Source organism: Drosophila simulans, chromosome 2L, assembly GCF_016746395.2.
Source record: "Drosophila simulans strain w501 chromosome 2L, Prin_Dsim_3.1, whole genome shotgun sequence".
In the NCBI taxonomy this organism is placed as follows: Eukaryota; Metazoa; Arthropoda; class Insecta; order Diptera; family Drosophilidae; genus Drosophila; species Drosophila simulans.
The window spans coordinates 6,910,493-6,923,541 of NC_052520.2; the positions used below are offsets into that span (position 1 = coordinate 6,910,493).

At 45.5% G+C, this 13,049-nt stretch overlaps 5 protein-coding genes across 6 annotated transcripts; 1 reads left to right on the forward strand and 4 right to left on the reverse strand.

Annotated features, from left to right (window-relative positions):
* Positions 1 to 82: 82 nt before the first annotated feature.
* Positions 83 to 3,489, reverse strand: LOC6731291 (interference hedgehog). The gene is made up of 2 exons (XM_016178826.3): positions 3,122 to 3,489; positions 83 to 3,052 (listed from the first exon to the last, which is right to left on the reverse strand). Exon 2 carries the CDS (start codon positions 3,039 to 3,041, stop codon positions 399 to 401), a length of 2,643 nt encoding a protein of 880 aa, XP_016023858.1. The 5' UTR covers positions 3,042 to 3,052; positions 3,122 to 3,489; the 3' UTR covers positions 83 to 398.
* A 161-nt stretch (positions 3,490 to 3,650) lies between these two features.
* LOC123327477 lies at positions 3,651 to 5,042 on the reverse strand. The gene is made up of 3 exons (XM_044923908.1): positions 5,013 to 5,042; positions 3,881 to 4,961; positions 3,651 to 3,823 (listed from the first exon to the last, which is right to left on the reverse strand). The coding sequence occupies exons 2-3, from the start codon at positions 4,814 to 4,816 to the stop codon at positions 3,707 to 3,709; spliced, it is 1,053 nt and encodes a 350-aa protein (XP_044779843.1). The 5' UTR covers positions 4,817 to 4,961; positions 5,013 to 5,042; the 3' UTR covers positions 3,651 to 3,706.
* A 247-nt stretch (positions 5,043 to 5,289) lies between these two features.
* On the reverse strand, positions 5,290 to 6,263 carry LOC6731293 (YEATS domain-containing protein 4). The gene is made up of 2 exons (XM_002078413.4): positions 5,632 to 6,263; positions 5,290 to 5,573 (listed from the first exon to the last, which is right to left on the reverse strand). Exons 1-2 carry the CDS (start codon positions 6,155 to 6,157, stop codon positions 5,416 to 5,418), a joined length of 684 nt encoding a protein of 227 aa, XP_002078449.1. The 5' UTR covers positions 6,158 to 6,263; the 3' UTR covers positions 5,290 to 5,415.
* Positions 6,264 to 6,410: 147 nt separating this feature from the next.
* On the forward strand, positions 6,411 to 10,616 carry LOC6731294 (cohesin subunit SA-1). The gene is made up of 10 exons (XM_002078414.3): positions 6,411 to 6,639; positions 6,703 to 7,018; positions 7,076 to 7,249; positions 7,305 to 7,604; positions 7,658 to 8,091; positions 8,153 to 8,988; positions 9,048 to 9,406; positions 9,469 to 9,759; positions 9,822 to 10,362; positions 10,428 to 10,616. Exons 1-10 carry the CDS (start codon positions 6,569 to 6,571, stop codon positions 10,487 to 10,489), a joined length of 3,384 nt encoding a protein of 1,127 aa, XP_002078450.1. The 5' UTR covers positions 6,411 to 6,568; the 3' UTR covers positions 10,490 to 10,616.
* Positions 10,358 to 13,029, reverse strand: LOC6731295 (E3 SUMO-protein ligase ZBED1). 2 transcript variants are annotated; one of them, XM_002078415.4, is made up of 3 exons: positions 12,649 to 13,029; positions 11,285 to 12,247; positions 10,358 to 11,230 (listed from the first exon to the last, which is right to left on the reverse strand). In XM_002078415.4, exons 1-3 carry the CDS (start codon positions 13,027 to 13,029, stop codon positions 10,613 to 10,615), a joined length of 1,962 nt encoding a protein of 653 aa, XP_002078451.2. In that variant the 3' UTR covers positions 10,358 to 10,612. The 2 variants fall into 2 exon arrangements, with proteins under 2 accessions (XP_002078451.2, XP_016023859.1); XM_016178825.3 differs by lacking the exon at positions 12,649 to 13,029 and adding an exon at positions 12,345 to 12,412.
* Between the last annotated feature and the right edge of the window lie 20 nt (positions 13,030 to 13,049).

Consider the following 13,049-nt stretch of genomic DNA (forward strand, 5'->3'; position numbering starts at 1 on the left):
TAAATTTCAATTTTATTTTCCAACTTTTAGCTTGAGATCTAATTTGTTGGCTAAATCTTTTATGTTTATGTTAAAAAACTCGTTTAAGGGTAAAAGGTGAAGCTACAAGCTTTATTGTCATTTTTGTATAGGTCATTAAGAAGCTATCAGTACAGATTTGGATCTTATCGCCAAAAATGGAAGACTTAGCATAGAATGGACATAATGCTATGTTCTTAAACGATCATGCATGCATAAATCTAGTTAAGTCTATTTAAGTACCTTAACTCTAAGTGGTATTCGTATAAGTACAAACAGCAAAGGTTTTGTCATTCAAAGTGGTAGATAAAACAGAGGTAGAGGAATAGCATGGTACATCGGGCGTAGGGATGCACAGACTAAAGATCACGAGATTGCGATTACACGCCCACGCTGTTGAGGCTGCCGGAGGAGAGGTTCTCGGAGCGACTTGACAGGCGGGGGCGCTTCATGAGTACACGACCTGGCTTGCCGGGATTTTCGACGGCACCCGCCTCTGCGGTTTGATTTAGATTGTTGTTGTTGCCGTTGTTGGAGCCATTGCTGCCGCCAGCACGTTCCAGCGTGCGTTGTGAGCGACGCAGCGAGGAGGAGGACATTCTGCGCAGCGCGGGATCGTAGTCATAGCTCGACGGCCGCTGATAATAGGGCGCATCCTGGTCCGTGTCGTTCTTCTCCTCCAGCGCCTGCTGCTGCTGCTGGGCGAGTGGATTCAGGGTGATGTGGATGTGTCGTGTTCGCTGGCGCTGCTTGGTGGGCGAGCAGTTTCCCAGTGGCACAAAGTCATCTCTCAGCTCCGCCATCCGTGGCTTGTTCGGATTGTTTCCCCGGCTTCTGGAATTCCTACGCCGGCACACGCACAAACAGGTGCTAATCAGAAGCAGAATAAGCACTGCGCCGCCGCCAATTGTTCCCGTCAACATGGGACTCATATTGAATGTCTCGTTGTGACTGGGAGTGGTTGTATCGCGGTCGCCCATTTGCAGTGTTGGCTCCTCCGTGGTGCTGGTTTTGGGACGTTGGGTGCGCCCCTGCTTGAGGGCACTAAATTCGGAAGCAGAGACGGCACTGAAGGACTGCAACTTGAACTCGTACATGGTGGCCGTCTCGAGGGGGGCTATTTTAAAGCTTCTAGCATGGGCTCCTTCAATGGTTGCCTTGAAATATTCGCCTGCCGAAGACGAAGGTCGATAGTAGGCGTAGTAGCCCGTGATCAGGTGTTCATCCGCATCGCTAGCTAGACTCCAGTGCAGCACCACAGCAGTTTCTGAATATTCCTCGATCTCCAGGAGCTCTGGCACCGGCATCGGATCCAGCGCTGCACCTGGCTGCAGGTAAAATTTCGCCGAGGTATTACTTTCCTTATTGTCGTTGTTGGAGTAAACGGCTAGGATGCGGAAACGATAGGTGTGCTCAGGCTTCAGGTCCGTCACCGAAGCCGTGAAGCTCTTGCCAAGCTCGGAGTTCCACTTCGGTTTTCCATATGGTATATTATCGTTGGTTGTCTGCCAGTTTTTGCGCTTGCCAACCATGCGGTACTGCACCTTGAAAATGACAATGGGTAACCCATCGTTTCGGGGCACCATCCAGCGCAACATCACGGATTCATCGCTGAGTCGGGTTACATTTGGAGGAGTCGGTGGATACATCTGCTTCTGCTTGGAACCCTGGTTGGGCTTAGGCCGGTGTGTACCTCCCGATTCCCGGGGTTCCTGAATCTGCTTGGGATTCACCTGCAGCAGAGTACCCGCACTGTGCTCACCAAGTCTATTGCGTGCGAAGCATTGGACATAGCCGGCATGACGCTTCAAGACGCTGTGCAGTATCAGGAAATTATTGGACAACTCAGCCTCAGTATCATCGATACTGCTGTGCCCGTTCAGCAGCCAGTAGATCTCTGGCGTAGGCACTCCTGTGGCCTCACACTCCAATTTTAAACGGTCGCCCTCGTTGGTGAGATCGGCCCAGGGTGGTCGCACAATCTGCGGCGGCTGCTCTACATGCACCTTTATGTAGTGTTCCAGCGCAGGTCGCACTCCATTATCTTGAAAGCAAATATAGGTGCCAGCATCGTGAACTCGGGTGTTGGATATCTCCAAGGCGTGTCCAAATACTTTGGAACGCTTGTTCTTAACAGCTCCCACGACATCGGGACTGCTCCAGACAACCGTCGGTGGCGGTGAGCCAACTCCAGGACACAGCAGCAACAGCGAACTCCCTTCACGTATGGTAATTTCTTGGGAGCTCGGCTGTCCCTTGAGCAAGTGTGGGGATTTACTCTGTGACCTCTGCTCTGGTGTAACCTGTAGTTGCAGCGAGCCGGGCAGCTGAATTCGCTCGCCAGAGGCAGGATTGGTTGCCTGGCAGGAATAGCTGCCTGAGGACTCCGAGGATACATTGCTCAGAAAAAGATTTCCATTGGTTCCGATGAACTCCGGTTTGATTTCCACTCCGTTTCGGAAGTAGGACCAACTGGCAGATGGATTCGATTGCACCTGTTGTCCACAGGACCAGAGCACAGAATTTCCAGCAGACACCCGCCATTGGAGGGGTGATTCCGGTTCCTGAGCGTCCACCAGACTAGTGCTGGCCAGCTCCAATCGGGCAGTGGTAGACGTTACCACCAGCGGACCGAACCAGCCAACGCATCGGTACTCGCCTAGAGTGTCTGGTCGGACAAGCACCCTCAGTCGCGAGATGGCCGCCTCCTGGGAGACATTCGCTTTGGCCGTTCCTGTCCTAAGGTACTTGAACCCCGCTCCCGGAGATCTGCTAGACCGGTGGCTCCATTCGAAGCGCTCTGGCTGCAAACTGGTCTCGCACTCTAGCACCACCTCGTCTCCCAGGGGCGCCACCAAAGATTCGGGTGCGCGAAGAATTCGCACGCCAGGCGATGGATGCGCGGGATGTGCGGTATGGGCAGAGTGGGCAGGATGGGCGGGGGACTTCTCCAAAACCGGAATTGCTTCGAGCCGCGACGTCAGCAGCGAAAAGAGCAGCAGCGAGGATGTGAGCAGCGTCATTGGAGGGGGCACTGCAAATTTACCGAAAATATCAGTGAATATTTGAACTCAAAGGATTAGGTGTTAGTGGCAAGACTAACCTTATTATGGGATTTTAGACTGATTCTAGGTGGGGAAACGCGTTTGCGTTTGCGCACTTAATAATTTTCACTCTCGGCTATCGCGCATCACTTATGGCTTATATACATATGTGTGTCTGTGTGCGTGCGTGGAATCGTGGGCCTAAATTATTTATGCACATTACACGTTAACGACGCAGCTCCATAAAATCATTGTATCTTTAATTCGGGCTTCGATCGGGCCCCGAAGCCACCGGACAAGCACATGCACTCAACAAGTCAAATAAACAATGGCATTTATTATTCCATGGGGATGCTGGAACTGGAACTGGAGAAGGAACCGCGACGCTGGTTCAGATGCATTGCTTCGTTCACCGGCGAACCGGTAATTCCGAATTCATCGGTTCATCGCGGTACAGTGGACTGAATCTATCTGGTATCAGATCAAATTCATTTATTCATTTCATATTCAAACTTACTCAAAAACACTGGTTAATAAATTGATTTTTATTATATATAAAGTAATTAATAATTTTAATTTTAATCAATATTATATAAAAACCACATATTTCTGGAAAAAAAAAAAACACCAAATCCTGGTAAAAGTTACGATGTTATATGTTTAAATTCCAGTTCTATGAGGCTACCAGACAAATTTGGATAAGCATTTTTAATACCTTTAAAGGAAAGCTCCAGTTTAGGGTGTTGCAAGCGCTCAGCAATCTTGTGTATGATAAAACAAAATGAAAAACAAATAAACAATTGAATAAATTGACTCACTAATTCTTCTCGATGAGTGTTAACAAAATGTACAACCAGATGATCTTTCCGGTGAGTTAGTGCCTTGTCCATTATCGATGCATTGAACTCCCAGAATTCATCATCTATCTGGTAGTTTACCAAATACAAGAGATGCAGTTGAGGACAATAGGATATCAACTCCCAGAACTCTGCTCCAGTACCCCAAATTGTTGTGTCCTCCAAGTACAGTTCTATCAAGCTGGAAAATTCCTTAATGGTTTCGTTAAAACTTGGAGCACTCCATATTCCCTCCACGACGCCTTCATTTATGATACACAGTTTTTGAACATTTCGAAAGTGATTGGAAGTGAGATACAACCAAAAGTTTTCGTTGCAAGTAAGAGCCACAACATCCACTCCTTTCATTTCGGAGATGTTTTCGAGCAGTTCCTCCGCCTCTTCGAATTCATCAAAACGAAGCCTTCGTAGCTTTGGCAGCGCCAATAGCTTAAATATGTTCTCCTTGCTTAGGTAGTCCAGTTCCAAATGCAATTCCTCAAGTTCCTGCAACTTGGATATGGCCTCTACGTAGGCGTCCTCCTCGGATTCCCTCCATGCCACACTCAAAAAGTGCAGCGGCAATTTGAGGCACATTTCCTGAAAGCATTTTGTTTTCCAGTACATTGATGCAGCCATTATATCCAACTTCCTTAGGTGCTCCCACTTGGCTACGTGATGACCCGAGCATAGCTCAAGGCTAGATTCCTTGACTGTTTCTGTTATTTTAAGGGACTCTATTAGAGGAAAGAAATTTACCAAAGCCTTAATATCGTCCGGCTCGGATTCCCCCCTCGAATAGTCCAATGCTCGGACCATGGGAAAACTATACCTCCGAAAAGCGCACAGATCATCAATGCAAAAGTCGAGTGTCAGTTTTTCCACAGTAGAACTAATGCACTGCAGAAAAGGTTTCATGCTATATCCACATATTTTTCGGTTCAAGGAATGATGATTTTGACACTGCCAGCATCTTGAAATAATTCTGCTTAGTCGGGATATTGGCTCAGTAGCCTGAAATAGGCGAAGTTGTGTCTCGAGATCCAGGTGCACTACAATTTTGCTATAAGGCTGGTTATTATAGGGTATGATAAACAAATGCTTGGATTCTTACAGGAGACAACTATCACTCAAGTCAACAATACTACGCATCTTTAAATGAATCATAAAAGCGGCACCATAGTCAATGAATTAGATGTGTAATTGCCGTGTATATTTATGAAGAATTATGGATTCAGCTGTTTATAGAGACTGCACTGATCACATCGATAGCCATCGATATACCATATGTAATTTGCAATATGATTTACAAAAAATATATCCAAAACAGGTTTGTTACATTTGAATTGGGATCCCAAACAATATTATATAGATCCCAAGAATTGGATAGCTCCGTTAAAATAAAGAAAACATTTTACAGTCTTCTATTTAATAATTTACATATATAGATTCTTAAAACAACTCTTGATAGAGAATGTATGCATTGAAAGTATTTCTATGGAGAATGTGTGCACATTTCACGCAGGTTGCTTCTGCACCTTCGCCAATTCTGCCTTGAACTTTGAAATGGTCTCACGTGCCAGCTTTAGCTTGTCCTTAAGTGTAACAATCTCCGCCTTGACCTTTTGTTTCACATTCACAATGTTGTCCAGCGTTTTCGTCTTCTTTTCCTCAACTAGAAAAGTAAATATTTAATGAGTAAACATTCAAAATGGTAATCAGCTCATAGTTACAGTCAGTGTCATGGGTTAGCAGCCCATTGGCGCTCTGTTCTGAAAGCAGAAGATAATGCTGCAAGATCTGGGTGGGCTCCTGGAACACTATTTCCTCATACGACTCCGAGACCAGGCCCTTCTTGGTGTCCATAGTGGTGCTAGAGGTGAGCTCGCCATCGACCACAGGCGATTGGAAGAGCTTAAGGATGTGGTAGCAGGTAACCGGGCGCTCTGATTGATCGTTGAAGTATATCTTGATGATCACCTCGAATTCACCCCATCCGGTCTCGGTAATCTCGTACGGCGGCTTAACTACGATCCTGTTCGGATTGGCGTAGCTCTCGTGCAGCTTGAAGTGCACTTTTTTCACGTAAATGGACATGTCCTCGTTGAAATAGGGCTTCAAATAGACCTTCCACTGATGCGTGTGTCCGTCCTCCTCACGTTTCTTGCCGAAGGATCTGGCGATGTTCCCATACACAATGGGCTTTACTATAGTTACGCCCTTTAGTCGGCCACCCGAGTCTCCGCCAAAGTCAGTCATTATTCAACGATTTTAAGTTGCTTATGCTTCGTTAACCAAATATTGTTTTGGTTCTTCTTCTTGCTTTTCGGCTAGCAGTTGTTATCGATACATGGACGCACTGGATACCAGGGCTGCAAATAATTATGGACATGAAAAAAAAAAATAACAAGAATTAATAAGCAAAAATTTCACCATAATTAATTTAAACATTTTAGCTGTATTTTATTTATTTTCAATTTAAGTAACTCTTCTTTATTAATTGCATCCCTCGTTTCCGATTGTGTCTATCGATTTTTTCTGCACTGTGTTGTGGGTGGTGGTTCCATCACTTGTATCAATCGGACGCCATGGTCAAATTTTATTGTTTAATTTAAAATTAAATGATTTGAAGCCATATTTACCAGTGAGACAGTTACATAAATACATAAAATGATGGCACGTCGCGGGGGAAAGCGCATACGTATGGATGATCCGCCGCCGGACTACGATGAATTGCACAGGTACAGTTCTCCGTTTTCCCACCATTCGTGTTTGCCTATAAAAAATATGTAATTATTTTTTAGCGATGCCCTGAATGAGAGCACTTCAGATGCAGACAGCCCCACCAAACGGATGACCAGGCTGCGAGCGCGTGGCGGAGTACGGGACAAACCGCCCATAATTGATGATGACGAGGATGAATTCTTCGCGCCAATTGCGCGCAAACGAAAGACTCCCGCAACCCGCAAGGGGCCAACAGAACGCAAGGAACGAGTTGAACGACCGCGCAAGGAGCCCGTGGACAAGGGACACCACGAGCGGATAGACAGTGAGCGGGAGATAACCACGGACGAAAACAGTCTCTACTATATTGTGCGACACTCGAAGAACCCTATTGCTGTAGGAAAACCAATTGGCTTACTATTTACCAAATACTAAACAGACGTTTCTTTTCAGAGCATTGTTGACCAATGGATTGAGCAGTATAAGGCAAACCGAGAAACGGCCCTGGTCGCACTGATGCAGTTTTTTATTAATGCTAGTGGCTGCAAGGGCAAGATATCCGAGGACATTCAGTATCCTGTAGATCACACATCAATTATCCGACGCATGACTGAAGAGTTTGACGAAGTAAGTCTGCTGTAGATGTTCCTGACGCTTTTTATTCAATCGTAAAATATTTTAGGAAAGCGGCGAATATCCCTTGATCATGACCGGGACGCAGTGGCGAAAGTTTAAAAATAATTTCTGCGATTTTGTGCAAACCCTTGTCAAGCAATGCCAGTACTCCATTATCTACGACCAGTTTCTGATGGACAACGTCATATCCCTGCTTACGGGCCTCTCGGATTCGCAGGTGCGAGCTTTTCGACACACGGCCACTCTGGCGGCCATGAAGTTGATGACAGCTTTGGTGGATGTCGCCCTATTGGTTTCGAATAACTTTGACAATGCTGCCAAGCAATTCGAAGCTGAACGCGTTAAGGTACGTTTGCCTATAACTACTTAGAATCAATTAATTATCCTAAAATTGTTTAGTCCCGAGATCGTCGTGCTTCTGACCGTTTGGACTCGCTTATGACTAAACGATCCGAATTGGAAGAGAATATGGACGAGATAAAGAGCATGTTGACCTACATGTTCAAGTCGGTGTTCGTTCACCGCTACAGAGACAGTCTGCCTGATATACGAGCCATATGTATGGCCGAGATCGGCATCTGGATGGAAAACTATCCGCAAAACTTTCTAGACGACTCTTACCTTAAATATATCGGTTGGACGCTCCACGATAAGATCGGAGAGGTGCGCCTGCGATGTTTGCAGTCATTGCTGCCGCTATACGAGAAGGATGAACTCAAGGGAAAACTTGAGTTGTTCACTTCAAAGTTTAAGGACAGGATTGTGGCCATGACGCTGGACAAGGAGTTTGAAGTGTCTGTTCATGCCGTCAAGCTGGTTATCAGTATCTTAAAGTAAATTAAAACATTTTTTAGTTAAAGGAATGTTTTTCACAAAGCTTGTGTTTATTTACAGAATCCACCCAGAGATTTTGGCTGACAAGGATTGTGAAATTGTCTACGAGTTGGTTTACTCTTCACATCGTGGTGTGGCTCAGGCAGCAGCTGAGTTCTTAAACGTTCGCCTGTTTCACTTAACCGCCGACATGGAAGAGACGAAGACCAAACGTGGGAAAGTGCGTATGCCCAATACACCTCTGGTCCGGGACTTGGTGCAGTTCTTTATCGAATCGGAACTTCACGAACATGGCGCCTACCTCGTAGACTCCTTCATCGATAGCAATGATATGGTAAGGGACTGGGAATGTATGACGGATCTGCTTCTGGAAGAGCCGGGACCCAATGAAGAGGTCCTCGACAACAAGCAGGAATCGACACTCATCGAGATCATGGTCAGCAGCGTTAAACAATCTGCAACTGGGGAAGTTCCAGTCGGTCGCGCTAGCAATCGCAAATGTACGCTCAGCGCCAAGGAGCTAAAAGCTATCCAAGATGAAAAGGCGAAGCTGACCGAACACTTTATCGTCACCCTACCGTCCTTGTTAGAAAAGTATCAAGCAGACAGCGAAAAGTTGGCCAACCTCCTTGCAGTTCCACAGTATTTTGATCTCAATCTGTACACCACCAATCGTCAAGAGGGCAATCTTCAAGCCCTGTTAGATCGCATCAACCAGGTAATGAGCATGCACACAGGTCGCGAGGTTCTGGAAACTTGCGCAAAAACGCTAGAATGTCTTTGTGCCGAGGGTAGCGCCACCTACACCAGATGCAATATCGCCAGATCCAACATCATCGAGAGCGCTGTCAACAAGTACAAGGATGCAATCGAGGAATGGAGAAACCTCATACAAGGTGATACAATAGTGACACGTTTTAGCTTGACTATATTACTTATTATGTTGTCTTTGAAGGCGAGGAAACCCCTAATGAGGATGACATCTACAACATTACGATCACCCTTAAGGTCCTCTCCATTCTGTACTCCTCGCACAACCTCAATCCCTGGGAGCTGTTTAAGTCTCTGTTTCAGGACGTGGAGGAGGCGCAGTCTAAAGAGAACATCGATCGCTGTCTGCCCAACGAGGCCTTAGTCTACTGTATAGAAGCTTGTTACTTTTCCATTAGCTGGGGACTGCAGTACGTGGAAAACGAATGCGAGTCAGTTAACGTGACCGAGGTGGTGGCTGAGCTGCGCAATAATTTGGATACCTTTATGGGAGCCTGCTTTGAACTAACCCGCGATGGACCCACGGTTCAAATTCAAGAGGCGGTAGGTTTTTTAATTTGTGAAAATCACTATTTGGTAAACATTAATATCAATATGATTTACAGGCGTACCAGTCCATCTGCGATCTGCTGATCATTTTCTCGGACAAGTTGGCTCGCAGTGAGATCGAACACATACGCGGCTTGGAGTACAAGTCGCGCATGGATGAGCACCTTATCTTGGACAACTTCGTGCAGCACTATGTGTTCTCCCTTAAACAAGATGTGGCACAGGATGAAACCAGAATCGAGGAGCTGCATAAGAAACGTAATTTCTTGGCCTGCTACTGCAAATTGGTGGTGTACAATATAATTCCAACGATGCGTGCTGCCAGTATCTTTAAGTATTACGTTAAGGTGAGTGAGCACAAGAAAATATCTGAAAGTTCTATGTTTATCCATTATCTTTATATATTCAGTGCTACAACGACTATGGAGACATAATTAAGGCCACGTTGGGAAAGGCCCGTGAGATTAATAAGGTTAACTTCGCTATGACGCTCCTTTTGAGCCTGATCACAGTCTTCAAGAGTCTGCAGGAGCAGAGTGAGGATGGCACAGTTTCAAAGAGTTCCCAAGAGTTTGTGGACCTCAAGGAGTTGGCCAAGCGATTTGCGCTCACATTTGGTTTCGATGCCATCAAGAATCGCGAATCTGTGGCCGCCATTCATCGTGGAGGCATTTATTTTGCTGCCAACAAGGAGCCTGATGATCCGGTGCGGGCTCCAACTCGCTTACTTTTCCTGGAGGTTTTGAACGAGTTCAACTACAAGCTGCTGAAGCAAGATAAGAAGGTTATAATGAGCTTTCTGGACAAGATAATACCACCCGCTATGCCATCCAGCCGAGCTGAGGAATGGCAGCCGCTGATATTATATCGCAATTCCTTGTTGCACGGCGAAACTGATCAGGCGCCCGTCGCTAGCAAACGAGCATACACACGTAAACGTCGAGATCATGGTAAGAACTTCATAACTTTCATTTTATTTAGAATCAACATTATGAAAAACATGTTTTTAATTTAGATGAAGAAGAGGAGGAGGAGGAAGACGAAGAGGAACACAATGATCCTGATTACAGGGGCTAGGACCCAATCAGCCATACACGCGGCTTCAGTGCAAAATCTAATTTCCCGGAAGATCAAGTAGTTGTAAGATTAAAGCTAATATTATGTACATAAATACGATTAAATTATATAAAAAACTGTACCCTAATTGATGTCCGAATTGCTAAAGCTAAAGTTTGACTTCATCAACAACATTTTGGATGCACTTTCGGGGCTCAAGCCCGCCCGCATGTCGGAATACAAGTGCGCTGATTTTCTAAATAAGCCTTCACTAACAACACTTGCTGCTGGTGCTGATAAGAACTTCCTAACAATGCCATACAAGGATATGTATTTTATGTTGCTCCTCCACCAAATCAGGGGATCCATGTTCCTATCGATTCTGGGTTCGGAGTTGTATAGATATAGCAGATTCTTAATCTGAGATTGGGAGCCCATTGACGTATTTGGCTGTTGAGTGTTCGTCGTTCCAGTTGTCAGTATGCTGTCCAGAATGCTATCGATCTTTGATTCATTCTTCTGGGAGGATGTGGATGACACTTTTATTATTTTCAGCGGTGGTTGACCATTGCAATCCTCTGGCACTCCAGCGAGCTGAAGCAGAACTTCATTGGCCACCAACTGCTCCTCACGCTCGGTGAAAAATGCTTGCTTATACCTCGGATCCAAATAGGTGGCCATCAAAAATTTGATGTCGCTAGTGATGTGGGCGAACTTCATTTCCAGTTCTTCCAGCAACTTTCTGGCGAAACTGCATATAGTCTAGATATTCCAAACATTAGACAATACTTTATGGTTTTATCTACTCCAACTTACCACAGATGAAACAAAGTTATGGACATCCGTTCGGAGGGAATCCCGTAAAGCGGCAACCAGAGGAATAACGGATGATGTTGTCGTAGATGGATTGCTCCATATCTTGATTGTTTCTTCACAAGGCTGCATTACTTTGCTGCACAAATCAATCTCTATCCATTCATCGGGATATATTTGGACCAGACTATACTCTTCGCAGTACAAGGATAGAGCATCCTTCATTCGAAACACGCTGCTCATCATCTGAAAAGCGGAGTTCCATTGAAAGGGATCGTAAGGTGTGAGTGTGCACGGGTCTCGCGTCAAGCGGATCTCTTGAATGAATTTCAGATGATCGTTGGCCATCTTAGACGACGCAAAATGGTCAACTATTTGCTTGCACTTGGATGAAAGGTTTTGCAGTAATTCGTTCGATTGCAAGGCAAATCGAACGCACATCTGCAGGCGGTGCACACTGCAATCGGGCAGGGAACCTGGCAGCGCCGTCATCTCGTCCCTGATTACGCAGTGGATCTTCTCTTTGGGCACCTCAATGGCCAAGCTGGGCACAAGATCTCGAATGCAACAAGCTAGCTTCGAAGTGCTTTCGTAATTCAGAGCCTCGCATTTCAGCATTAGGCGGTGATTCTGAAAATCCCTTGATATTCCGGAGCAGGACAAGCTCAGCAGTCCTTCGCCTTTGTCACCCCGCCAGAGACTTGTAGACAACGATATGGCATCCAACAGACCCACCTGTTGCTGCAAATGCTGATGCATTTTCCTGTGTATATCCTCACACAGTATCTTCTCATAGTAGCTCCTTGGCTGAATCGTATACCTCGGCTGCAGCGCCCTAATGAAATTTACGAATCCTGGTCCTTCAATGAACTCAAACGAGTGATTTAGAAGCATGAGGGCCAACTTCTCATTACAGCGTTTGCTGTAGGAAATATCCTCGGTGTCCAATGGATCTGAATCTGTTTCCTAAAATGATCAATAGAATAATTTTATGCATCAGATTAGTGAAAAACGCATAATTTATAAAAATATAATACTAGGACTATAAACACGATAATAGTACATTTACAAAACCTCCTTAACACAACACAATAAACCTATGTCAATTGTGATCTAGCCCAACGCGGATAAAAATCCGCATCCGCTGTTGCTATATTAGTAAAAAGTATTAAATAAGAGAAGGATTAAATTACTTTTGGAACAAAGAATGGAAAGTTAAGTTAAGTCTGGGAAAACCATCTCCACATGACAATATCTAGAGGGACATGTACCCTGATTTTACATACGGTACACTTCTTGCACAGATTGAGTACATATGCATGTACATATGTAGGTATGTATGCTCATCTATATGATATCCCACTTACGTGCAGATTCAATTCCAGCTGGGCTGTGGGGTGCTGTGGCGAACCGATGGAGATCTCGGTCTTGACCAGGTCCAGGTACTTTATGTCCCCGGATAGGGATAGGAACTCCGGTGGGTGCTTGCTCTTCAGATGATTCCGCAGACAGGTTGTGCCGCGTCCTCGCCTCGAGTAGTTCCTGTTGCACAGCAGACAGGTGGCCACTGTGCCGGATGTCTTGTAGAAGTACTGCCACACATTGCTTTTCTTCTTGCTCATCGCTGCAATTCTTTGGTAATTCTCAAATTGTACATTTTTTTGCGGATGTCCACATCCGCCTCTACATCCGTTCTGCGGCAGAGTTCGACATCCCTGGCAGCTATCGATAGGCCCATCGATGGCCATCACTGAAATGCTGCAATCAG

Excerpts from the sequence above, each read along its gene's own strand:
- LOC6731295 (XM_002078415.4), bottom strand. The coding sequence starts at position 13,029 with ATGGCCATCGATGGGCCTATCGATAGCTGCCAGGGATGTCGAACTCTG. Across the intron at positions 12,248-12,648 it reads AGCTGGAATTGAATCTGCAC|GAAACAGATTCAGATCCATT; the intron begins GTAAGTGGGATA and ends TGATCATTTTAG. Across the intron at positions 11,231-11,284 it reads ATAACTTTGTTTCATCTGTG|ACTATATGCAGTTTCGCCAG; the intron begins GTAAGTTGGAGT and ends TGGAATATCTAG.
- LOC6731293 (XM_002078413.4), bottom strand. The coding sequence starts at position 6,157 with ATGACTGACTTTGGCGGAGACTCGGGTGGCCGACTAAAGGGCGTAACT. Across the intron at positions 5,574-5,631 it reads GCTAACCCATGACACTGACT|TTGAGGAAAAGAAGACGAAA; the intron begins GTAACTATGAGC and ends TTACTTTTCTAG.
- LOC123327477 (XM_044923908.1), bottom strand. The coding sequence starts at position 4,816 with ATGAAACCTTTTCTGCAGTGCATTAGTTCTACTGTGGAAAAACTGACA. Across the intron at positions 3,824-3,880 it reads ACACTCATCGAGAAGAATTA|ATTGCTGAGCGCTTGCAACA; the intron begins GTGAGTCAATTT and ends ATCATACACAAG.
- LOC6731291 (XM_016178826.3), bottom strand. The coding sequence starts at position 3,041 with ATGACGCTGCTCACATCCTCGCTGCTGCTCTTTTCGCTGCTGACGTCG.
- LOC6731294 (XM_002078414.3), top strand. The coding sequence starts at position 6,569 with ATGATGGCACGTCGCGGGGGAAAGCGCATACGTATGGATGATCCGCCG. Across the intron at positions 8,989-9,047 it reads ATGGAGAAACCTCATACAAG|GCGAGGAAACCCCTAATGAG; the intron begins GTGATACAATAG and ends TTGTCTTTGAAG. Across the intron at positions 9,407-9,468 it reads CGGTTCAAATTCAAGAGGCG|GCGTACCAGTCCATCTGCGA; the intron begins GTAGGTTTTTTA and ends TATGATTTACAG.